The sequence below is a fragment of the Grammomys surdaster genome, unplaced genomic scaffold, assembly GCF_004785775.1.
Source record: "Grammomys surdaster isolate TR1022 unplaced genomic scaffold, NIH_TR_1.0 126036, whole genome shotgun sequence".
Classification (NCBI taxonomy): Eukaryota; Metazoa; Chordata; class Mammalia; order Rodentia; family Muridae; genus Grammomys; species Grammomys surdaster.
In genome coordinates, this window is record NW_021620849.1 from 4,940,067 (window position 1) to 4,964,176 (window position 24,110).

The 24,110-nt window shown below is 38.6% G+C and overlaps 1 protein-coding gene across 2 annotated transcripts; it reads right to left on the reverse strand.

The window, feature by feature from the left end:
- Positions 1–10,720: 10,720 nt before the first annotated feature.
- Saxo2 (stabilizer of axonemal microtubules 2) lies at positions 10,721–24,033 on the reverse strand. 2 transcript variants are annotated; one of them, XM_028754878.1, is made up of 4 exons: positions 23,898–23,993; positions 21,255–21,434; positions 19,268–19,470; positions 12,229–13,172 (listed from the first exon to the last, which is right to left on the reverse strand). In XM_028754878.1, the coding sequence occupies exons 1-4, from the start codon at positions 23,933–23,935 to the stop codon at positions 12,229–12,231; spliced, it is 1,365 nt and encodes a 454-aa protein (XP_028610711.1). In that variant the 5' UTR covers positions 23,936–23,993. The 2 variants fall into 2 exon arrangements, with proteins under 2 accessions (XP_028610712.1, XP_028610711.1); XM_028754879.1 differs by lacking the exon at positions 21,255–21,434 and having other exon boundaries at positions 10,721–13,172; positions 23,898–24,033.
- Between the last annotated feature and the right edge of the window lie 77 nt (positions 24,034–24,110).

Consider the following 24,110-nt stretch of genomic DNA (forward strand, 5'->3'; position numbering starts at 1 on the left):
CCCTCCCCTTCCCCTCCCCTTCCCCTCCCCTTCCCTTCCCTCCCCTTTCCCCTCCCCTTCCCCTCCCCTCCCCTTCTTCCTTCCCCTCCCCTTCTTCCTTCCCCTCCCCTTCCCTCCCCTTTCCTTTCTCCTTCCCTTCCATTTCCCCTTCCCCTCCTCTTCCCCTTCTCCTCCCCTCCCCCTTCCCCCGCCTCTTTCCCTCCCCTCCCTTCCCTTCTCTTCCCTTCTCTCCTCTTCCCTTCCCCTCTCCTCTTCCCTTCCCCTCTCCTCTTCCCTTCCCTCCCCTCCCCTCTCCTCTTCTTTTCCCCCCTCCCTCTCCTCTCCTCTTCTCTTCTCTTCCCTAGCCCTACTCAGTATTCTTTCTTCCTACATCAACTATCTTCTCTGACCCTACTCTTCTGCCTCTTGAACCCCACTTCTGCCTACTCCCCAGTCATACTACTCTCTCCCCTTCTACTATTCTCTGCAACTCCTTACTCTTTCCAGTCTTAGCTATCAGCCTCTGATGGCTTTTACATCCTCTCCTGTTACCAGAAATCCAAGAGCCAACGTCACTAAAGAGCAAAGGTCATTTAAAGGGGCAGGCGCCTAAATTATTTTATACTACATTTTCCCCCCGTCAGTTTTAGCTACTAATTATGCAGTTTTGAAGTTGCCTCTCAATTCTTTCAAATGTACTTTCTGGGGTTCTCAGGCGTCTGATACAATCTTTCTGTTGGTCTCTCAGGAGCATATCCACAACTGAGATAACAATCTAATTGCAATGCTTCTCTTTCCTATAATTTTAATACTATTTCTTGCATCTTTTATACTCCCAGACTGTCTTATCTTCTAGCATCTTGTGTTCTGGAGTTCCTCACTAAAGTCCCTTAATTTCCACCTCCAGCTCTGTGAACCTTTGGCTTGTAGTCCCGGTTTGGGCTTGCAGGATATGGTATTTAGCATAGTCTGTCTTAAAAGACCAGCTCATAGCCTATTGTTACTTTGCATTGAGGATGGACTGTATGGCAGAAGACCAAAGTTCTGCTTATAAGTCTGTCATTGGTTAGGTGCTAAAGGTTTCTTATCCAAGCTTTTCTGACTGGCAGGGGACGGGAGTGATTGGTTAGGCTATCTCCTTTTTTTTTTTTTTTTTTTTTTTTTTTGGTTTTCAGAAGACCAATGGTTTCCAATGTCCAAGGTTTTCAGAAGACTTCTCTTGCTCAACTCTGAGCTTTATTAGTTTTAATGGTATCCACAGCTTTTTGTTTCCTGTGGATATGTAAACAAACCTGAGTCCCCAAAGTGTCAAAGTAGGGGCAGGCTCCTCCTTCCTGACCCAGCCTATGGTGGTAGTAAAATACTCCCACAGGAGCTGTCAAAAATGGCAGCTCCTGTCAGAAAGGAAGCATCACATCTCCTCAGCCTGCAGCCACCACAGGAGCTGTCTACAGTGACTCAGCTTTCCTTCTTCAGCTGGAGCTGCCCTCGTGAGCTGTCCGTGGTTCTGACCGCTTTCCTGCCTCAGCCTGTTGCTGTTATGATCTATGGTGATGACTCCTTTCCTGTCTCAGCCTACAACCTTGGTGAAATAATACCACTCGGGAGCTGTCCACTAGTGGCAGCACCTCCTCTCCAGCCTCCCTAAGCAGCTCCACAGAGATGGCAACTCAGCCAAAGTTACCTGTAGCCAGGAAGGACTCCCATGGGCAAGATGCAGGAAAAAGGGAGTGAAGGAAAAAAAAAAAACCAAACAAACCCAAACTCACCAACCCCTGAGCAGGACAACCCACCAATCCCTGAGCTTCCCACAAAATTCCACCAATCCTGGACTAAAAAACTCACCGATCCCTGAGCTCACTAAGCTCAGGACCTCAAATCACTCTAATTCTCAGTCTGTAAATCTCTACCCTGAAAAGCTCTGACCCCAAAGAAATCCTTTATATGCTCTGCTCTTTGTCTGATTCCCTGCAGTCTGCTCCCAGGAGCAGAGGGCAGCTGTCCCTGGACTCATCCATCCACACCCTCCAATATACCTCTTTCATGAGATTTTCTGCCTGCTGTGACTCATTGGAAGAAACCAAGAAGCAATGAAGACAAGAAGAGAAGTAGAAGAGAAGGAGTGGGGTTGAGGACCCTGAGCTCCTGAGCTCAGCTGGAAGACAACCATCCCCTGGAAGCTGCAATGCCTCTGCTGCGGAGGCTTCCTCACAGAGCTGTGTGGTTCCTTGGCTTCCTAGTCCCTGGATACTCTTCCATCTGAGCAGAAACACATCAGCACAATACATTCCCTGAATCCCATTCTGATGTTAACACATCCTTATAGTATATAGGATGATTTAATTCCACTGTTTTTCTATAGCCCAGTGACTTTGACCTGCTGTTGTTCCTTTCTTGTTAATGTTTAGAAAATTTAAAGTTAACAGAGCACTATTTAATCTACCCCTGGGTGTCTTTATTCTCCCTTTTTGTTTTATAAGAAGTTCTTTTAAGGTATAATTAGATCTTTCTACAACTGCTTGTCCTGTAGGGTTGTGTGGTATACTTCTAATATGTTTAATATTATAATATATAAAGAATTCCCCCATCTTACTGGGGACATATGTGGGATCACTGTCAGTCTTAATTTGTACAGGAATCTACATAATAGCCATTACTTCCAGTAAATGTGTAACTACAGGATCAGCCTTTTCATAACTGAAAGCAGTTGCCCATTGAAACCCTGAGTATGTCTCAAGGGTATGGTGTATAAAGTTTAATTTTCCAATTTCTGCAAAATGAAACACATCCATCTGCCAGGTTTAATTTCTTTTGGTACTCTTAAGGATACTTCCAGCATGTAATAGAGTGTGGCTATACAAAGAACAAGTAGAACATTTTCTTATAATTTTGTTGGCTTGTTGCTAGTGATAGAAATTTTTTTCTTTAAACTTTTATGGTTAAGATGGTGGGTTTTTTTTCCATGAAAATTTCAAGCTTCTAATACATTTCCTGTAATGATTGGTCAATGTCTTTGTTTCCTTATGCAAATAGACCTGGCAAGCCAGTCTGAGACCGAATATGGGTCAAATATAATGGATAATGTTTCAAATAGTCTGTTGCAGTTGTATGAATAGTGATGTTAATTCTGAATTATCAAGAATAAATTCAGCAGTTTCTATGTGCAAAACTACTCTCTCTGCATGTTGAGAGCCAGTAATTATATTAAGAGATTCAGGAAAATCTACTAATACCATTAGAATTACATATAACTTTGATTTTTCAACTTCTGTATATGGGCTTTGAACTACTTTGCTTATGTTATCTGACTTACAACCCACCATTCCCAATTTATTTGCATCCGTATAAAATGACGGTGCCTCAGGAATCAGCATTCCTTTTATAATACATGGGAGAGTCCAGTTATCTAGTTTTATATACCGAAGAAGATATTTACTGTTAATTTCTCCCAAATAGTTGCTACAAGCTCTTTGCTTATCTCCACTGATTACCAATAATGAAGTAATCTTGGTATTAGTATAAGGCATTATAATTTCCCCTCAGTCTATCCTTGACAATTAACATGGTCCTAGTTTTCCTTTTATAATTAAATAAGGAACCTTTTCTATATAAGTGTTTAATGTTTTACTTTGTGTGCTAAGAAATCCATTCTAAAATTCTATCTTCCCTTTGCATAATGAGCCCAGCGGAGAATGAGTCAAAGGCAAAATAACCAAAATAAAGTCCAGGTTAGGATCTATGTGATCCACATATGCAGTCACTTTTCTACTAAAGTTAACTCTTTCTCTGCATTCTTCATTAGGTTTCTTGAACTGTCTAAATCTAAATCTCCTTGTAATGTTTGAAACAAATTACTTAACTCTTGAGTAGTTAATCCAATGATGGGCTATATCCAGTTGCTATCTCCCACTAATTTTTGAAAATCATTAAGAGTTCACAACTGATCTCTTTTGATCTTTACCTTCTGTTGTTGCATTTTTTTTTTTGTCGACATATTTTATAACCTAGATAGTGGGTAGAATCTCCTCTCTGTATTTTTCAGAAGCAATCTGCAAACTCCAACAAGGCAAAATTCTTTTTGTTTCACCAAACATTTTCTCTATTCTGTATCTGAATCAGCCAACAAAGTACCATCCATGTAATGGTGAATAATGGTTTGAGAAAATTGCTTATGAATTATTTCTAGTGGTTGTTGCACAAAATATTGACGTAAAGTTGGGACTATTTAACATTCCTTGTAGAAGAACTTTCCACTGATACCTTTTACAGATGGAGAATTATAGCATCATAATATGTAGGCACTATAAAGGCAAAAATTTCCTTATAGTGCTCTTGCAAGGGGATAGTTAAAAAGCAGTCTTTTAAAACAATTAGTACTATAGGCCATGTCTTAGGTAATAAAGAAGGTAAAGGAATTCCAGGCTCTATCAGACCCATTGGTTGAATTACTCTACTCACTGTTCTAAAATCTGTTAATATTCTCTATTTCCCTGATTTCATTTTTATAATAAATACAGGAGAATTCTATGGGCTAATAGATTCTTCTGTTGAGCTTCCAGATGCTCTTGTACCAACTGTTCAAGTTCCTGTACTTTTTATTTAGTTAAGGGCATTTGCTCTACTCACATAGCTTTGTTAGTCAAACATTTTGAGGGTAAGGATGTTGGTATAATTTCAGCAATGCTCCCATCCTTATAAATATGGAAATTCATTCATTCCCTGATGTGTCCTGTTTTTGGACGATCTGCAGTCTGTGGTTGTTTTAGATGAAATTTTTTTTGTTATCATTCCCTGAAGCATCTTCCATTTCATCCCTTATTTTAGGGGTTGCCCGGTATTGAGAAAATATTAATTTGAGTTCCCCACTGCTTAATAAATATTATCCCCATAAATTAATGGCTATGTCGGCCACATAAGGCCTTGATATTCCTATTTGTTGACCTTTTGGTCCCATACATTTAAGCCATCACACATTTTTTTTTTCTGAGACAACTTCCCAATTCCTAGAAACTAGGTATAAGCCTTTTGAAGTGGCTATTCTGAATTTCAATAGTTTTGTGATTGATAGTTTCTGTATCAGATTCTGTATCCAGAAAACCTTCTATTTCAATATCATTCATTTTTAATGTTAATTTTGTCCTCTGATTATTAACAACTGTTTGCCAGAACACATATTTTCCAGTACTTCTAAACTTCCCTGATCTTTCTGTTGAAGCAGCTTTGTCTTTGATATAGGGAAATAGTAGCAGCTGAGCAATCCTATCACCTGTGTTAGGTTTCATATATAATACATTAAGCCATTATTTTAATTTCTCCTTTAAAATCTTCATCTATAGTTCCTGGATGCACAATAAATTCTTGGGAAGTCAAACTATTTCTTCTCAAAAATCATTCATTCCTACTGCCCCTGAGGGCAAAGGACCATAAACTCCAGTACATGTTTTATAACACTTAACTTTTGGGTATAGTGTAAGGTATTTATCTAAGTCCAAGTCTAGACTATCATTGCCTGTAGTTGCATGCAATAGATGTGCAATACTTAGTTGAGTTTTTTCTGTTTGCTTGTTATTTCCCAGCTGACATGAGGGAAAACAGCTCATACATTTCTTGCAGGGCCTCAAGCTAGGTGCACCCCGCCCCTATATCATTCTGGACAGCAAGAAATTGCAGACAGAGTCAGACAATGTTGGAGCTCAGAAGATCATGAGTAAATCCAAGGCATTAGGCACTGAGCTATTTATACTGATGGATGCTGTTTTTGCTTTGATTTCACTGTAACTGTGCCTGTGAAAAAAATGTTGGCCACAGCTGTGGAGTCCCAGTGGGTTTCCACGAGCTGCGGGTCTTACATGTGGGAGGAATGTCTAATGTTCCAATGGCCTGGAGGCTTCGGTGGCAGCAGGCTCCAATAACATGAGGAAGTCCTTGGTTCCAAAAAGGTTTATTGTCATGGCGGATAGTGGATGGATCTGGGTGTACCCCCATAAAACTCAGGGTAGTCTCGAGTTATATAGGGAGGGAGAAAGGGGGAGGATCTGGGGAGGCATGTTTAATTTGCTCCACCCTTTGGCCTTCATTAGTATGTAAATCCCTAGGGCCTGAGGCCTATAGTCACACCCTCTACCTGTGCACTTTGGGAGGGGCTGTAATGGCCAGCCTACGTGACTGAACAATGTAATTCTATGGAGACTAGACTGCCTTTCAGGACCCTGGGTTCTGGGGGTGCGCCAAACTCCTGTCAGTTCTCATGCAGAGTCTTGGGGTTCTAGGTACCTGCCCAGCCATGAACCAGAATACCCTTACACAGTCCCACATCTCCTCCCCTTTACTTTTTTAAAAAATGGGGTTCACTGTGTCATCTGTGGTGAAAATTTTGGATGAGGAAGCCAAAATAAAGTGCTATGTAGGCCAGAGGGGTTAGCACAATTAAGTCACAGGATAAAGGGAGTTGAGGGTGGGGGTTGGGAAGGCAAGGGATCATTGGATCAATTTATTACAGTTTGAGGTGGTATAGTTTGAGGGTAATAACATCTGACTAATCTAGATAGACATTAAGTTTTCCTTATTAACATATAACTTTAGCTATTTGACTTGGCAAAAGAGTTCATTTGTAGCTGGAATGTCTGGAATGTTCTGGGGGTGCGCCGAACTCCTGCCCATTCTCACACAGAGTCTTGGGGGTCTAGGCACCTGCTCAGCCATGAACCAGAATACCCTTATGCAGTCCCACATGTGCCCTCAGCCTTTCCTTTTGCAATAAAAAGTTTGTAACTTTTATTTTACAGGAGCCCATGTTAACTTTGGATTTTTAAAGAGATGCTGAGTATTTTAAAGAGACTTGTGAATTTTTCAAGACCATGAGACTTTTAAAGTTGCACTATCTTTATATTTTTATATTAACGACATCTTGGGAATAAATAAGAACAAGTTATGGTTTAATGGCAATGTATTTATGTATCAAATTGACAAGGGTTCAATTTTACTGTTTAGTTTTCTTTTAATTTTATAAGGCATATTTTGATCTTTTTCTTTCCCTGTCCCCAACTCCTCCCTGATCCTCCCCACTTCACTAATCACTCAACTTGGTGTTTATGTTCTCCCTTTCCTGTTCTCTATCTCAAAAAAAATGCTGGAAAACAACAAAAACCAGAACAGATTTTTAAAAAAAGAAAAGGAAAGAGGAAGAAAGGAGAGCAACTAGACAAAAATTGTGTGGTTAGGTTTTTTTTTTTTAATCAGTTTAACACAAACTTTCTTTTTTTTTTTTAACTTTTTTTTTCTTTTTTTTTTAATTTCTTTTTTTTTTTGAACATGAAATGCTTTTTTATAGCGTGTTTTACAAGGGGAGGGGGTAAGAGGGTCCAGGTGGTGGAAAAGTACAAAATCTTCTTGGCCTGTGCCTTGAAACATGTCATGGTCTATATGGTACACTGCCTTGAATTATGATCTACCTGCAGTTCTTCAGAAGATATGGTACACTGCTTGAGTTATGGTCTCCCTGCTATTCTTAAGAAGACATGGTACTCTGCTTTGAGTCTATCTGCAGTTGCTAAGCAGGATCTTGCAGCTGCCAAGCTTCAGAGGACATTGTGCAGGTGGGGAAAGGTAGGGGGTAAGGGTAAGGGCGAGGGTCCTGGCTTCTGGCATCTCCCCCTTCTCTGTTTAGTTAGAGAAGGCTTCTTATGTTCAATCCCAACTATGTGAGTTTTGAATTTGGATGTCTAATTATGGGGGGTCTTAGACAAGTTCACAACCCCAAAACACTGATGTGAGACAAGTCACATCGATGGTCGAAGGCTTTAGGCTGTCGACGATGGGCAACGTCAAGGGACTCTGATGTGGGTGAAAGGAGGGTGAGAGCCCTGTCTTAGGCCATGTAGGCTGCACCCACTCCCAGCACCACGCACTCCTTTTCGGCTGCATTGGGTGGGCCCCTGGGAAGTGGACCTACAATAATCCCGTCATTGGGCTAACTCACAGCCATCCTAGTCTCTTGTAAATGTTCAAGTTACCAACCATTTGTCAGTTTGGGGTGTAATATTGTCATAAAGGAAGGCTCCCCAATGTTAGCGGCCATATCAAGGGTGGCCTTGGTTTAGGAAAAAGCCAATTTTTGTTGTGGTGATCAAGAGGCCAAGCTCTCTAGCGAGAGAAATGAGGGCAAAGCCAGGCATACCAGGAACCCTTCTGGAGGGCGTGGAAGTCTAGGGGTCGACCGTAGGGGGAGGCAGGGGAGCTGACAGTTGAGTCAGTCTCCTGCGGAGTCACTTCTGGATCCTCTGCAATTTTCAGCTGATGGTAATGAACTTCAACTGCCTTCTTGATGGCAGCATCAACCTGGTTCCGTGGACGACAGGTCACGGGCGATGATCTCTGTCTTGCTCAATCTTGATGTCGTGCGCACATCCTCTCAATGAGGGTCTGTCCGGATGGGTCCGTGCCTCGAGCCCCACGTCTGGGTGCCACTTGGCCCGACCGGCGGGTCCTGGTTATTCGTGGGGGCGAGGAGGACTGCAACCTGCTATTCTTCAGAAGATATGGTACACTGCTTGAGTTATGGTCTCCCTGCTATTCTTCAGATGATATGGTACACTGCTTTGAGTCTATCTGCAGTTGCCAAGCAGGATCTTGCAGTTGCCCAGCTTCAGGGGGCCTTGTGCAGGTGGGAAAAGGTAGGGGGTGAGGGTAAGGGCGAGGCTCCTGGCTTCTGGTCCATCTGGGTTAGAACTTCTAATAGCAGGCATCACGGGTGATTCAATTTTACCTGGAAAGAAAAAAGAAGGGGATTCTCAGGGAGATTTCTCTTCCCTGGATGTAAATTGTTAATCATCGTATTTATGATTGGGCCTGGCTTTGTGAGGGTATCTATTTTTTCCATTAATATTTGTGGTAGCCGGTTAGCTGTGCCTTCTGTGGTATTGGGCAGGCATATCAGTCCTCGGCTCCATAAGGGAACTGGGACTGGGGCATTCCCTTTATGGGTATGAGGGTCCTTCCCCATATCTGTGGCAAAGTTTTGTTGGTCTTGGTGGTGCCCAAGGTCACCAACATGTTCAGCAAGAGATTTGCCATGAGCTTTCAGCTTTAGAGAGAGAAAAGTGAACAAGGCATGATGGAGAGTATTTCAGGGGGACTCCTTCTGAGGGGGTACCGTTCCCCCTCTTTTGTTTTTAAAGCCAATTTTTCAGAGTTCTTGTAAAATCAGGGCAGAAGCACCAACAGTTGCTCCTTCCACACTCAGAGAGTCATGAAGACCTTATTTAAGGATATATAAATCTATATTAATAATCTTTTGTCAAAGGACTTTTATAGCTCCACTGACAATTAATCAGACTATATGATATATCGATTAGAAATAGCTTTTTCTACTTTTTGTGAGATTACCTCTCTTTTGTCAATTAACTGTTGAGGAAGTTAGGGTTTACCTCTCTCTTGAGAATATTGAACAGAGATTTAAATTCTTTTGTGGAGAGCTTAAAATAGTATCTTAGCCAATTTGCATCTCCTAGAAACTTTTGAAATTAATTTAAAATAAATAGACTCCCTTTTTTTTAAATCCTTTATCTGTGTGGGGTTTTTATTGGGTATTATACGTATTTACCTTTCAATGTTGTCTCCTTCCTCATTCTCCCCCCAAATCCCTTATCCCCTACCCCTTCCTCCTAATTTTTGTGATGGTGTGCTCCAAACATCCTCCCAGTCCCATCTCCCTGCTCTCGAATTCCAACACAGTAGGGGATCCAAACTTTTGGGGACCTTGGCCCTCCACTTTCACTGGAGTCTAACAAGGTCACCCTCAATTCCCTATACAGGTGCTTGAGTCCCTCCCTTTGTGCTCTCTGGTTGGTGGTTTAGACTTTGGGAGTTCTGGTTGAAACTTTTGATGCTCCTTCTAAAAAGGTAACACAAACTTTCTTATCAGTGTAAGATAAATAAAAGTCAGTGGAAGAGAGAATCTCCGTAGAGGAAATGCCTCCATCAGATTGGCCCGTAGGCATACCTGTGAACAGTCTTGATTAATGATTGATGTGGGAGGGTCTAGTATACTATGGGAAGTGCCTCCCCTAAGGCTATGGTTCCAGGTAGCATAAAAGAGCATGTTGAGCAATCCAATGGGAGTACAGAAGTTATGTCCCCCCCCCCACCCCCCGTTTTCTGCTTCAGTTTCTGTTTCCAAGTTCCTACCTTGAGTTTCTTCTCTGAATTCCTTTCACAGTGGACTACGAGCTGTCAGGTGAAATAAACCTTTTCCTCTCCAAGTTGCTTTTGGTTCTTCCCACTTCTCTTCACCCATATGTCTTCCTATTTATCTTTCAGGATTCAGCTCAGCTGACATTCCTTAAGGGAGATGATTCTGAACTCCCAGTTGAATGTCTTATGCTGTACTCTGTTCCAAACTCTATTCTCTACCTATTATATTAGGTTACAGTGAGATAAGACAGTATGTCATGTGTTCTTAGTTTAAAGAGACCTGTTTCCAAAAAATGCCAGTAGATGTCTTAAGGGTGGCCATTGTTCAGAGAGGAGACCAATCCTATTAGATTATGGGAGATTTGAATATTAAACATCGGAACATGGCCAGAATAGCAATAATGGTGAAGTATTACTAATTTTTAAATTTTGATTATTATAATAGTATTTTCTATTTTTAAAATAGTTTTTATCTAATCATATATAGGTATATCTAGATAGGAATTCACTTAGAAGTTCTATCTCAAATAAAATGATACAGAAATGACTTCATGAAAATCAATACATTTTATTAATCAGATTATACATAAAACATAATTTTTCAGATATTATCTTTTTATAATAAATGCACATATGGAGAATTACTTTCAATTAATTAAAAATAATTATTAAATGTTTTGGATTCACTCTTGGTAATATTCTTAAACAACTATGAAAACATTTACAATTCATTTTAAAGTCAATCTTATTTTCTATACATGATCATTTATTAAAACACTCACTTGAAGCATCCAACATTTATAAGTGTAGTATGCTATTTCCAGGTCCTTTACTGGTATCTCTTCCCCTTCCTTCTTTGCACTTTATACTTTCAGTCGTGAACAAGGTAGTTATGGCCCTTATAAATGAACAGTGTTTCTGAATGTGGCCACTGGATGAACAGATACCTAGGTTTATCCCAAAGATTTTATCCCTACAACTTTTTCAGCAAATATTTTTCCCTTTGAAAATATAGCCATTTACATCCAAGTATTTAATCTCTATTTTCTGCTATAACTTCTAAGGTGTTTATGAAGCTATAGTGGGCAAATGCCTCTGACAAACACACATTACTCATAAAGTCAAAGCAAATTAGGTTATTTTACAGTCCTTGCTGTATGGAGACCAAGTAATGTGCATTAAGTTTGCAACTATCCTTATTTGAAAATGAAAAAGTACAAAAAGTTATCTGAGGGTTTGTTAATATCCCCTTACATTTGTACTTTACGCATTCAAATGTATTATACAATTTGATGCTTCCGACAAACTTTCGTGAGGTAGGCAGAACCAACATTCTTTAACACATGAACGACAGGAGTGTGTATGCAAGAGATTGCGTATAGTAGCTCAAATAGCAACCAAAGTATTAGTACTTGAACTCTGGTCGTCTGATACCCATCCTATGGGACATTTCGTCTTCAAGCCACAATATCTCTTGCTATTTTTGAATAGGGCAAGGAAGAGAGCAGTAGTCTCTGACATCATTAACCAAAACTTGACTTGTTCTATGCTCTGTAGATGTGTTGAAAATGAATGAATGGATCAATGAATCAATTAGTAAAATCTGGATTAAAAAAAAAGAATAACTTATATCTCATCTTCAATTTTGTTCTAGACAGTCCCAATGTATGATAAATGTCTTGAGAAATGATCCTGAGAGTAGATGTTTAATTGCATAGGTGTAAAATAAGGTGTACATGACACCAGACTGAGGACAAGCTATGAGATAGCATGTGGAAATAAGTGTGCCCATCATTTAGCCTTCAGGAATGCTTGTTAAAGAACAATCTTGGATCAGAAGATTGACACAGGGGGACTGCAAGTTCCAGGGTAGCCTGTGCTAAACAGGATGACCTTGGTTCAAAAAAAATGGATTTGTCAGTTCTGATCTTTACATTCCAACTTGATCAAAAAGCTAAAAATGAAACTCTATAGCTCTCATAATATGTTTTTACTATTAAAGTTGGGGTTTCTCTTTAAAAAACGAACTTTCATTAGCTTTCTTTTAAACACTGATTACTAAAAGGCTTTCACTGCAGGAATAATCTTGCGAAAGAATTTATGTCCTTGGGAATTTGTATTTTCAAATATATAACCAGGAGGAGAAGGATAGCTAGCTGGGCAGATTTCCTGTTTCTTCGGTGTGAACTGTATAGAATACATAGTGACATCATCAAGTGGAACTGAACTCCTAAGAGCTTCATTTAAAGGTTTGCAGCTCTCCGTTGGAATCAATTCATGTGGCACAAAGTGAGATCTGAAAGTGCTCAAACCCTCAAATTTTCCAGATGGGTTGGGAATCTGCTGCTGCTGCTTAATAAGTCCTTGGCGACAACTTTCCCATGCTGGAAAATCTTCCTTCATGGTGCTTTTTCCTTGGAAAGGAAAATTGCTTTGCCTTCTGCGAGAAACTGGCCTAATGGCAACAACGCGGCTGGCCTGATAGGGAACATAGTCAAGGTGGCTGGTGCTGTTTAACTGCATGCTTCCTGAAGGAGGCACATACTCTGCTACTTTCTTCACTTTGGGTGGTGGGATGTCCCATGGTTGGAAACTGTCACGGAATTCAGTGCTTCCTTTAAACTGAATGTTTTGGGCCACTCTGGTATAGGCGGGTCTGCAGATTTTTGCAGTTTCACCAGTAAGACCCTGAAAGTCATTCCGGTGAGTGGTGAGATCCTCAAAAGGTTGGTCAGTAGGCTTATAAACTTCTTTTGGCCTTGCAAACTTGACTTCTAGCTGATGAGGTACATAATCACGACGATGACTTGTATCACCATTAAAAGGACCTACAGAACACTTGACCACAGAGGAGGGCTTAAAGCTTTGCCTAGGCTTTATCTCCTGGGGAACATAGTCATCCTGAAATGTAGTTGAGTTTCCGAATTTCACATTTGGGGGATGGTAAGCTTGTTCTGGTTTACACAGTTCACATTTCTGAATATCCCAAGATCTATAATCATCTTGAAAATCAGAACAAACAAAATATTTTTAAATACTGAGGGTAAAAACTATCTTCAAAGTATCCTGACTAATTCCTCTCATTTCCAACCATCTTCTGATTTCTTTTAGATCCACAAACACTAGTATCAATGTATGAGGTTTTCCTCATATTTGATCTTTTTTGGCTTTTTGGTTCATCATTTTCTACTTCCAGATTCATCTGATTACGTACAAGGGCATATGAAACATCTGAATCTGACTAGACAGAAAGCTTACTAGATTATATTGTGGATGAAGACAGTAAGAAAATGTACTGGCTAGGATTTTGACTGTAACTCACAAAATATTAAGGACATCTATAAAATCCAGAGCTTAACATAAGAATCCTCCAAGAGGAAGAAGTCAATTGATTAACTTTTAAAGTATTTTATAACTCACAGAAATGGCCTTTGGAATTTTTAAAATAAAAAATAAAAGTCCTAAAGACTACATATACCAGTTGCTCAATTTGAAGAACTTTCACATTTCAATGCTGTTCTGGTCAAAATTAAAGACTCCATGGATTATTGGGCTTTAAGGAATTCCTGAGAGATACAGGACCATCTAGAGATCAGGAGGCCAAACAGTGTATTCAAAACTGTATTGCAATTTATAAATGAATATCAGAGCCAAGATCTGAGAGTTAGAAGCTTAATACTTGCAGCTTACTTAAACCATAGATGAAAATTTGAAGTGTTTATGTTTCAGTAAAGGATTCTTTATGTTGTCTATTTCTAGATAGAAAAGTAGCAAGCTGAATAATATGGTAAAATTTACCTCACCCCACAAAAGTATTTTAAAACACCAAAAATGAGCTTATAAAAGAATTATTTTAGATACTAATGTAGTAAGCTGAGAAATGTAAAATTCACTGCATCTCCAAAAGGATTTTTAAATACCAAATATTAATTTATAAAAAGCAAGTTTATATATGGTAAGACAACAGAATGTGAACCAAAGTCAAGGGAATGACAACTGGAATAGTTAAACCTTGAATGTTTAACATGTGGCTACCAACTGTGAAGAGAAATTGTCCTCATTCTTAGACATTCATACTGAGTTTTAGGCTAAATTATTAAGCTACTGATGTTTAGTGTGAGTGGAAACCCAGACAAAAAGCAGACAGTCTTTAAGTTATCTGAATCCTATGAAGCCGCATGGCAAGAAGAGATGAACTAGACCAATCTTGTGACTGTAAGGTTGAAAAATACGAACCAGGTGAAGAACTTAATAAAATGGCATAGAGTTCAGATTGATGGCAGATGGAAGCCATATTCTTGCAGACTTGTATAGAAACAAAGAAATAAGGAACTTGAGGAGGCCATACAGTAGGATAGCAACAGAGAAGAGTTATGAAGGAAGCAAAGATGTTACTAGTGGAATCAAGTACTCATTGGCCAAAGCACTCCCCTCCAGCTCCTTCTGTACCTGGCAACTTTCCATTTCCAATTCTCATGAGTCTTTTTCTTGAGCTACCATGAAGGAATTAATTTCTGTTCTTTAGAAACTACAGATTACAATTATAGCACTATTTTTCCAGTAACTACAAGGAAATGAGAGATGTTAGTGGAGATCTATAGTTTGACACAGTCATACTAGGAACGTCTTTGCTCCCAACGTGACTAAGAGAGAAACAATGCTGATTTTAGGTGAATATGTGGATGAATAGAATAAAGCATTTCTCAGTATTAGAGAAACTTGGGCTTTCAAAAAGGAAACAAGACTATGGAGGGGGAAAGATAAGGTAGTGAAAAATACTATACATATAACTTCTTTTTAAGTTTCCAATCTCAGTAACAGAATTGTCACAGAGCAGATGTTGACAGATGTTTTTCTGTAATAAATAGCCAGATGGGAAATGTCATAGGCTTTGAAGCTTAAACACGGTCTCTAAATGTATACTGCCTACCGCAGCTGCTTAATTCTATCAATGTTGCAAGAATGCAGAAGTATGAATAGGTAGCAAGAATAGATAGTATGAAAAAGAATGGAAGTGTCATATTTATAAAAAGAAAATGAGTGGGTGGATTTAACCTGCAGGCCAGTTTGTTTAATCTTGCTTTGAAGTTTACAATACACAGTTTTAACAAATCATAGTCCACTTTTGAGTAGTATTGTTCTGAGTTACATACATAGTTTTGCACCTTAACAATGGGGACATACATGCGTCTTTATTGTTCTTTCACTATGGAAACATCAGTGTTCCAATTCCAACGTCTGTGATCTCACTAGATGATATTATTTTATTGAACGATTGTTGTAAAAGCATTTTACTGTTGACTGAATTATTACACAGCACACGGCTGAGGGGTAACAACTAAGGTACAGCACATTTCCAATTCTTACCTTTTCTACTTTGTACTTTTATAATTAGTTTTTAAAAAACCGTCAAAGTTGATAGAATTTTTGTTCCAGAAAAATACTATACTGTCATTGCATCTATTTCTGAGGACTCTAACTCTTTACGTCATGCTTTGTTTACCTAAAGAATTTCTCTTAAAACTTCATATGACATTTACTGATAATTCTTTTTACTTGACTGAAAAAGACTTTATGAAGGATAGTTTCACTAAGGGTTCAATGTGCGCGGTGGATTCCATCTGTGTCCTAGCCTTCAGCATTTTCAAGATGTAACTCCATTATCTTCTGGTTTCCAACATCCTAGTCCTCACTCTTGTTTTTAATTTGCTTCTTTAATGTATCTTTTTGTTGTTTTCAAGACAAGGTTTCATGTAGCCCAGGCTGACCTTCAACTCACTCTATAAGCAAAGTTATCTTTACCTTCTGATTCCTTCTGCCTCTGCTTGCCAAGTACCAGGATGATAGGTGTATGGTACATGCCTGGGTTTATAAAGTGTCTTTCACATTAAGCAGTCAGTATATTTCTACATAATTTTAAATTATAAATGTAACCTGCATGGGTTTTTAAAGCTTTCCAGGTCCATATTTTGATATCACTCATGTTTGGAAAATTTTTTTTTATTAAATCTTCAGGTAATTCTTCTGTTTTCTTTCTCATTTTCTAGTGTTCCAAGTACATATATGTTAGGTCCACTTCAAAGTGCTCTACAGCATCTGTTTCTGAGGTCATTTTTCTCTTTAAGAAGGCCAAGTTTCTGTTGCTTTATATTTCATTTACCTGAAGACTTTCTCTTAAAACTTCATATGGCATTTACTGATAATGCTTTTCACTTGTCTGAAAAATACTTTATAAAGGATATTTTCACTAAGGGTTCGATGTGGTTGGTGGACTTGGTGCTTCACATTTTCCTGTACATATATTTGGTTTATATAGACGTATCTGAAGGCCACTGCTCTTCCCAATGAGTGTACTCTTATCCGAGGTATTATCATTTCTGTTATCTTCTGTAGTTATTACATCCTCCTTTTTGTAGCTTCTATCTCTTGGTTAATTTTTTCCACTTAAAGTTTCTATCAGTCATACATTTTTGTTTCCCAGATAGATCCAATACCTAGCTCCTTTCTGATTGGGTTTTTCCTATGGTTCCATCACAAGCACCCCCCTTCCCTTCTCATTTCCCCACATTTTTATAGTTTGAAAACTAGACATCATATGTACCATAGATACTTACATCAATAACTTTATACTTAGGAATTAATCCATGTTCCTTTGCCAGAGCTTCACTGCGCGTGATTTGGTCTAATCCATAATTAAGTATGGATCTCTTTATTGTTCTGCATACCTTAAAGAGACCAGCAGCTTCAAATGCCTTTGATATTGTTTCTGTGTTCAGGTTGGTGGCTGATTGGCTGGGAACTTTCTTATTATCTCTTCCATCTTCATATTATTATAATTCATGGACTGTGTATCCCCGTATTCCGCCCCTTCCCAACAGCGGGTTGATGTTACTCCATCTCAAGTGAGATGGTGTTGCCGTGTGTACAGGGACACGTATCTGCTGATTTCTCCAGCGTCATCTACCTTGAGTTGCATGGGTACAGCTTTGCAATGCTCCTGTCCGTTTATAGTAGATCTCTAGTGCTTACTCCCAGGGACAGCTCCTCCTTTCATGGTAAGAAGCTCAGTTTTGCTTCTTGTTTCCTTTCGCCTGTCTCTAAACAGCAACACTCCCTTTGCATTGATGCCTCTTCTGCAGTAGACTCATGCTTTTGTTCTGATAGTGGACTTGTGCTCTCAGCTTTCTAAGGGACTCATGGGTATTTTTTATTCTATACATTACCTACCTACATAGATTTCCTTGTTTGGTTGAGAACACTCTCTTCAGTTTTTTGGGGGTTTTTTTGTTTGTTTGTTTTTTGCATCTTATTCAGAAGTTGGAAATACTAGATGATCTTTATCATTTTAAATTATACCTGCAATTCTACAAATTCAGTTTCTCTAGCAGATATCTATTTGAACTTTATTTCTTGAGCTGATTTTGGTAAATTATTTTTCAAAAAATTCACAATTTGTGTAAATAAATTCTTGACATAAAATTGTAAATCTCGTTAATGTATGGAGAACCACTCTAAATTTTATTTAATGTGGCCAGTGATCCAGTAGGCTTCAGTTGAGTGTATCACTATTTGCTTTCCCTCGTATGTTCTTTCCCCTCACATACTACCTAGTCCCTACATTCTTTTGGATTAGTTCAGGTTTTTTATTATTCCATTTTACAATGATTTTACTAAGCCTTTCTGCATTTTTAAGTAAAAATGCTTAATTTTCTCATTATGGGATCTTCCTGGTTCAGATATCTTGCTGTTTTGAACTCTTCTTGAATGCTATTTTTCTTCTTGAATGCTATTTTTCTTTTGTTTTCTTTAATACTGTTGTTCTAACATTTCAATCCCATGTTTTATGAAAACATGACATTATTTTATGAAATCAATATTAATTTTACCTACACACTTCTATTTGTGCATTTTATTTTATTTATTCCTGAATTCCATGCATCCATTTGAATCATTTTCCTCCAACTACAAGACCTTCCTTTAACACAATGTGGTGCTGCTGTGCTGCTAATGAAGTCTCTCAGTTTTTGTTTGAAACAACCTGTCAAATTTTGAAACCATTTTCTAGTTATAAAATTTTGAGATTCAGTATATTTAAATATTTTCTTGTGACATTTTAAAATTTATTTGAAAAACTTGCTTTAATACACTATGCTTGATCACATAATTCTCCCCCAAGTCCTCCCAGATTGTCCCCACCTCCCCACCCATCCCCACTATGTGTTCTATCATCTCTTTGAGGTAATGATTTCATTTCCTTTGGTTATAAATCCTGATTAGATGTTTCTGGATCATATTGAAATCCTACTTTTAATTTTTTGAGGAATTTCCAGATGGTTCCAAAAATAGCTGTACCAACTCACCTTCCTATGCAAAGGAGTACAAAGTTCTTTATTTCTTATCAACAAGGGTTTACTTCTATCTTTGATAATTTCCAACAGAACAGACGTAAAGTGAATCTTACTTAGTTTTTCATTTGCATTTCCTTATCTTAGTGAATCTAGAATATCTTTTCACATACTTGTTGGTCATTTGTTTCTTCTTTGGAAAAAATGTTTATTCAGAGTCATTGGCCATTCTTAAATAAAGTTGGCTTTTATACTAAATTGTTTGAGTTCCTTATGCTTTGGATACTAATCCCTTATTTGATATGTGCTTTGCAAACAGTTCTGAAGTCTATAGGTATCTGAGTGACATCTTGCTGCATAGCTTTTTGGTTTTATGTAATACTACTTATATGTTTTTGCTCTTGTCGGTGGTGCTTTCGGCATCCTAACTAAATCAAATCCCAAAGTCAGTGATTCTTCTTGGAGTTTTTCAGTTTCAGGTCTTATATTTATGCCTTTCATCTGCTTTAACTTTTTAATGTGGTATAAAGATCCAATTTTATTATTTTTGTATGAGGGCTACCCAGTTTTCCTATCACCATTAATTGAAGAGACTAGGTTTTGCTACAATATTATTTTGATCAAAAATAATTGCTCTTTTCTAACCACTGTTGCTAAGTATGACAATATAAGAAGATGACAATTTAATTGTAAAGGTCAAAGATGGCAGTTTTAGATTTGAGACCCCTTTGTTTTTTACAATGACAGGTTACCTTTATAAGTTGGGACAGTGTCCAACTTTCCTTTTTTAACTTGTTGTCTTTCCACAGGCCGGACTTTTACCACAGGCTGTACTTTATAAGGATTAAAATCTCGCTTGTAGGTAGTACCAAGATCAATTTTCCCCTGTTTGGGTTTGTATTCTTCAGGTATGTGACGAGGCTGCTTGACTACTTCATAAGGGCGATAATCTGACCTGAAATATATATATGTATATATGTAAAACACAGCCTACTGGCTCTTCTGTTTTGTTTATTTCAACACTAAAATCTTCAATTCTGTAAATGAACAATCTAAGGCAATATTAAAATACTAGATGATTATTTGAAAGAAACAATTGAATTCTTTTATATGCTTATATTCAATGACAAATAAGAAAAGATGTGAAAATCCTAGTTTTTAAAAACTGAAATAACAGTTCCTCAATTTGATCTTAAGTGAGTAAAATTCTCAACTGGTGAATTTTTAAATCTAATATAGAAGGAAATCTGAAGAGAAAGATTTGATGAGCTGAGAATTTTGTCAAGATTAGCTTTGTAGTCACTTTTCCCAAAGTCACGTATTCCTATGTAGACTGTACTTGGCATAGTTCCCTCTTATGGAAGTCACAATATCTTCCTATTTATTGTCCAATTGATCCCCAACACTGGCTCAGACAGATGTGAGCCTTTCTACGATTTTGGATCTATCAGAAGCCCTGGCCACGGATGGGAATGAAATGGCAATCTAGCCATCTTGTATATTATATACCATTATTATGATAGAGGTGGTACTTCAGGGCCTAAGACAGTCCCGTGGAATGAAGGCTGATTGGGCTTCCTGAATCCAAATCTTGGCTCTGTCAATCAATAGCTGCATAACCTTGGGTAACTTAACCTGTCTATACACTAGTTTCTTTATAAAGATGGATAATCTTTACATATATCATGTACACCATAAAGTTAAAGATACACACTGTCAATTTTGACAGTTACCTTACTGAGCTACAATTATGTTAGAATAAAAAGTCTTGTACAAGTTCACAACAGTTTCTTCCTGAAACATGCAGTATGGAATGACACTTATTCTTTACACTGCAGATAAGCGACCCTTCCATTTTCTAGTTAATATGATCATCATGAATGAGTCGTCCTGGAGTTCTAAGCTCCTGCTTTTAGGAATGTTGGGTACCTACTCTAGGTAGTGGATATTGTACTAGTTTTCTGAAAACAGAATGCTGAGAAAACAATGGCTGTCCATCCTGCAGGTGTAGAGCACTGAAATGAATCCAGTATCAACTGGGACGGTTTTTCAGAAGTTATAAGAGGCATGTTTACATGACCTCAAAAGCTAAATTAAAAAAAAAAAAAGTAGAGTGGCAGAGATGACATTTACAAAGGAAAGTATCTAACTGATATTTATAGATTGGGTATTAGCTAGGGAACGAGAGAGGGAGAATTCCAAACCGGGAAGTTAAAGTAAAGAAGCAAGCAGGGTTTGATAATCTATGCAGTAATTATGGAAGAAATTAGGTCTATGCTTAATGATAATTTAAAGTATCAAATAGGATCATGATAAAATTAAATCTGTATGTTTAAAAGATTGTGATGGCAAGCTAAAGTATTAGGTACCAAACAGAGATGCAAAAACTAGAACACACACATGTATACATACCCACACACATGTATACAATACACACACGTGTGCGCACAAATTAGTGAGTAGAGGCATTCTTCTACACAATGGTAACAGTGCAAAGTCCATAAATATGAGATATTTTAGTCAATTAAAAAAGTCAATAGAACTTTTTGGTTTTCCTTTTTTTCTCTTTGCCAATGTAACTTAATTTTTATCTTTCTGCTTTTCTCAAGTTGTGAATTAATTTCTTGCTTCTCAAATTAAATTTAAGTCAAATAACTAGTTAAATTTAAATAGTAAGAAAACCTTATTAAGACCAGAGGAATAGGGCAAAAAATAAGGAAACCATTTTTCAATATTTACTTAAATGTGGTTACTCCTTCCATTTTACCACGGTATGCTTGAAATCCTTGCTTTGGTTTAAGACTCTGAGGTGGAAGAACATCGTCATATTTTGGATATTTTTCCAAATACTCCGTCGTGGGGCAAGATACACCAGAATGTTCATAAACCCTTGTGATTCCATGTGGACAACGATGCCGTCTGTACAAACAAATAAACTGAAACATTATTTCCCTTAAAAACATCTTGAGTGGTCATTGAATGTTAACAGGTGCCCAATGACTTTAGCACTTCCTAACTTTAGCACAGCTTTCCCCTCTGTATTGGTGTTTATGAAAATAATAAATCATAGTGTAGCTTTATATAGAAAAATGATTTTGCTCATAAAAGTTTAGCTACTTCTAAGTGACTGAAGCAGGAAAGCTAGCAAGAGAACTTCCTAGGTGTCTGGCACACGTGTTTTCTGTTTAGGTTTTACCTACAACAGATACTAAGATGTTACTTTGAATCAGAGTATAGCTATAAAAAGGAGGAGGCGGAGCACAGCATCTGTTTTTTGGTAGTGGTGGTGGGGCATGGGATACAGTAGAGGCCAGAGAGACTGGAGCTGGGGGCTGTTGTGCAACATCCTGGTTACACATCTCCTTTATGCTTCCACGTGTCTAAGAAACTCTAAAGTCAGAAGACTCATGAAACTCTGCAATGTCTGCTGAAAATGACGTGTTGGAAAGTGCTGAAGTAATTTTGTCCTACACAGCGTCCAAGATACTTGGAAAATCCAGGAACGAAGTACATAGGTCATGTTTATATAAAAGTTCTGATAGAGCTGCATTGATTAACAAAACACAAGTTGAAACCTTGGAATTTCTCAATGATTTTATTGTCCACAAAAGCAATGCACTCACAGTATAACTTACCTAAGACTGTGGACAGATATAAGACATAACAGTGCAGACAAATTATAAAAGAAAGCAAAATCCTGCTAGTCTAACATGTGCAATCCTTAAAAGACAATTTTCTTCCTTCTGCTTTATAGTTTTGCTGCCAGTTATAGCTGTTTACACTTGTTAAACTTCTCTGTCTTTTTGAAAAAGCGGCTCACAGAAATGATGAAATCAGGCGTCCCTAATGGAAGATCAAAAGAATTGAATTTTACTTTCATGAGAGAGAAAAGATGGCATTATGGTTTGAATCTGAAATGTTCACGTGTTTTGAACCTTTGCTTTCCAGCTGATGGAAACATTCTGGAAGGCTTTTGGGAGCTGGCATCTAGCTGGTAGAAGTAAGTGGTTAATAGCAGCTCTTGAAAGATTAGAGCCTGGCTCTTGATTCCAAAGGCTTTCTACTTCCTAGTCTGCCAGCATGTAAAAAGCCTTGCTTCATGTTCTACAAACAAGAACTCCACCATGCTTAACTGCCAGGGACTGCACACTCTGAAACTGTATGGCCAAAAAGACCTTCCTTTCTCTGTTTTTGTCTGGTACTGCTACCACAGTGGTATTTAACAGATAGTCTTCAACAGCAAAAAGAATAGGCACAGATCTTCCTTCTTTCCTTCCAACAAGCCAGGAGGCAAAAGGTGGGAGGTGGTATGGGTAGGGATGATGGTGAAGAATCTTTGCCCCATTTTGAGACAGTGTCCCATAGAAATAGTCAAAGTTTAAAACCATTGGCTTGGTGGAACTATGTATGTCATAGTAACCACCCGTTTTATCAAAGATTCTTGTACCTCAGTTATAAAACTGAAAGCAGCCAAGGCAGTGCTCTCAAAACAACTAAGCTTTTGCAAGGGACATTTCAGTAGAAGTTATTAGCCATGCTAATACTCATGCTCTTTGGGATAGTGATATTATTTTGGAAGAATGGAAAGTCTCTAATACAATGAATTTCCTGATGGGTGGATGGAAAAATAACTTATTTTATAAATAAATTCAGATTCAAATACATTTTTTCTTACACACCAGATTTTGCAGATTCAAGCCTTAAAAGTTGTTTCAATCCTTACAAACATACAAACAATGTATATTACAAAAGGGGCAGAGAAACTGCTCTCAATCAACATGTGTTGTAGGTGGTTGCCCTTAGAAGGGGATTAGAAATACAAAGGACTTGGCGTTACTCATATTTACTTAGCAAAGGTGATCTAATTCCTGGGTCAACAGTGAGGCTGAGGAAAGAGAAGAATGTGTTTACTGGTGGTGTAAGGTTGTTAGGCAGGACTTACAAACCGAACCTGAGGTGAGAACTATTGCCATTTTTGTCTATCAGGAAGACCTCAAGAGAATGCTGTCTGGACAGGAATAAAAATAAAGTTTAGAGGATGGAAGGCTCTGGATGGCAAACTAAAGACCAAGGATACTGTTCTTTTAAGTTAACCAGTGGAATTGGTGGGTGATTCCATCACTTACCAGCCATATTTGCTCATACTACTTAGCTGGGCTGAACTGTATTTTAGCTTAAATCTCTGGATAGGAAACCTCGGGGAATGCAAAGAAAATAAGTTTTGCCCAGGAGCCAGCCAAGTGGAGAATGGGGGCACATTTAGCAGAGCAAAAGCGGGGCCCTCCTCCCGTTCAGGCAAGGGAGTCCTTAGGGGGTGTGCGCAGAGACGTGTCCGCGGGGCTCGCTGCTCTGCTGACGCCACACCAGGCGGATGTTTCTTACCCGCAGATGCAAATCTGGCACAGACACCAGTTCCTCATGCTCTGTGCTCCAGCGTCCTTCTCCGCAGGGCTGCAGCTGGCACCTCAAAGCAGCTACAGCGTCTGCCGTCGTCAAGGCGACCGCGGCATTCCAAGTTGAAAGGAATCGACGTGACTTCCGGTGGCGTTCTAGACGCGCGCGGGTCAGAGGTCACCGGCCCACAGGCCCCGCCCC

Bases quoted from the DNA above. Each gene is read 5' to 3' on its own strand.
- Saxo2 (XM_028754878.1), bottom strand. From the start codon at position 23,935: ATGAGGAACTGGTGTCTGTGCCAGATTTGCATCTGCGG. The intron at 21,435-23,897 runs GTAAGAAACATC...TTGTTTGTACAG, and splicing joins TGCCAGATTTGCATCTGCGG to ACGGCATCGTTGTCCACATG. The intron at 19,471-21,254 runs GTAAATATTGAA...TATATATTTCAG, and splicing joins GAAGGAGTAACCACATTTAA to GTCAGATTATCGCCCTTATG.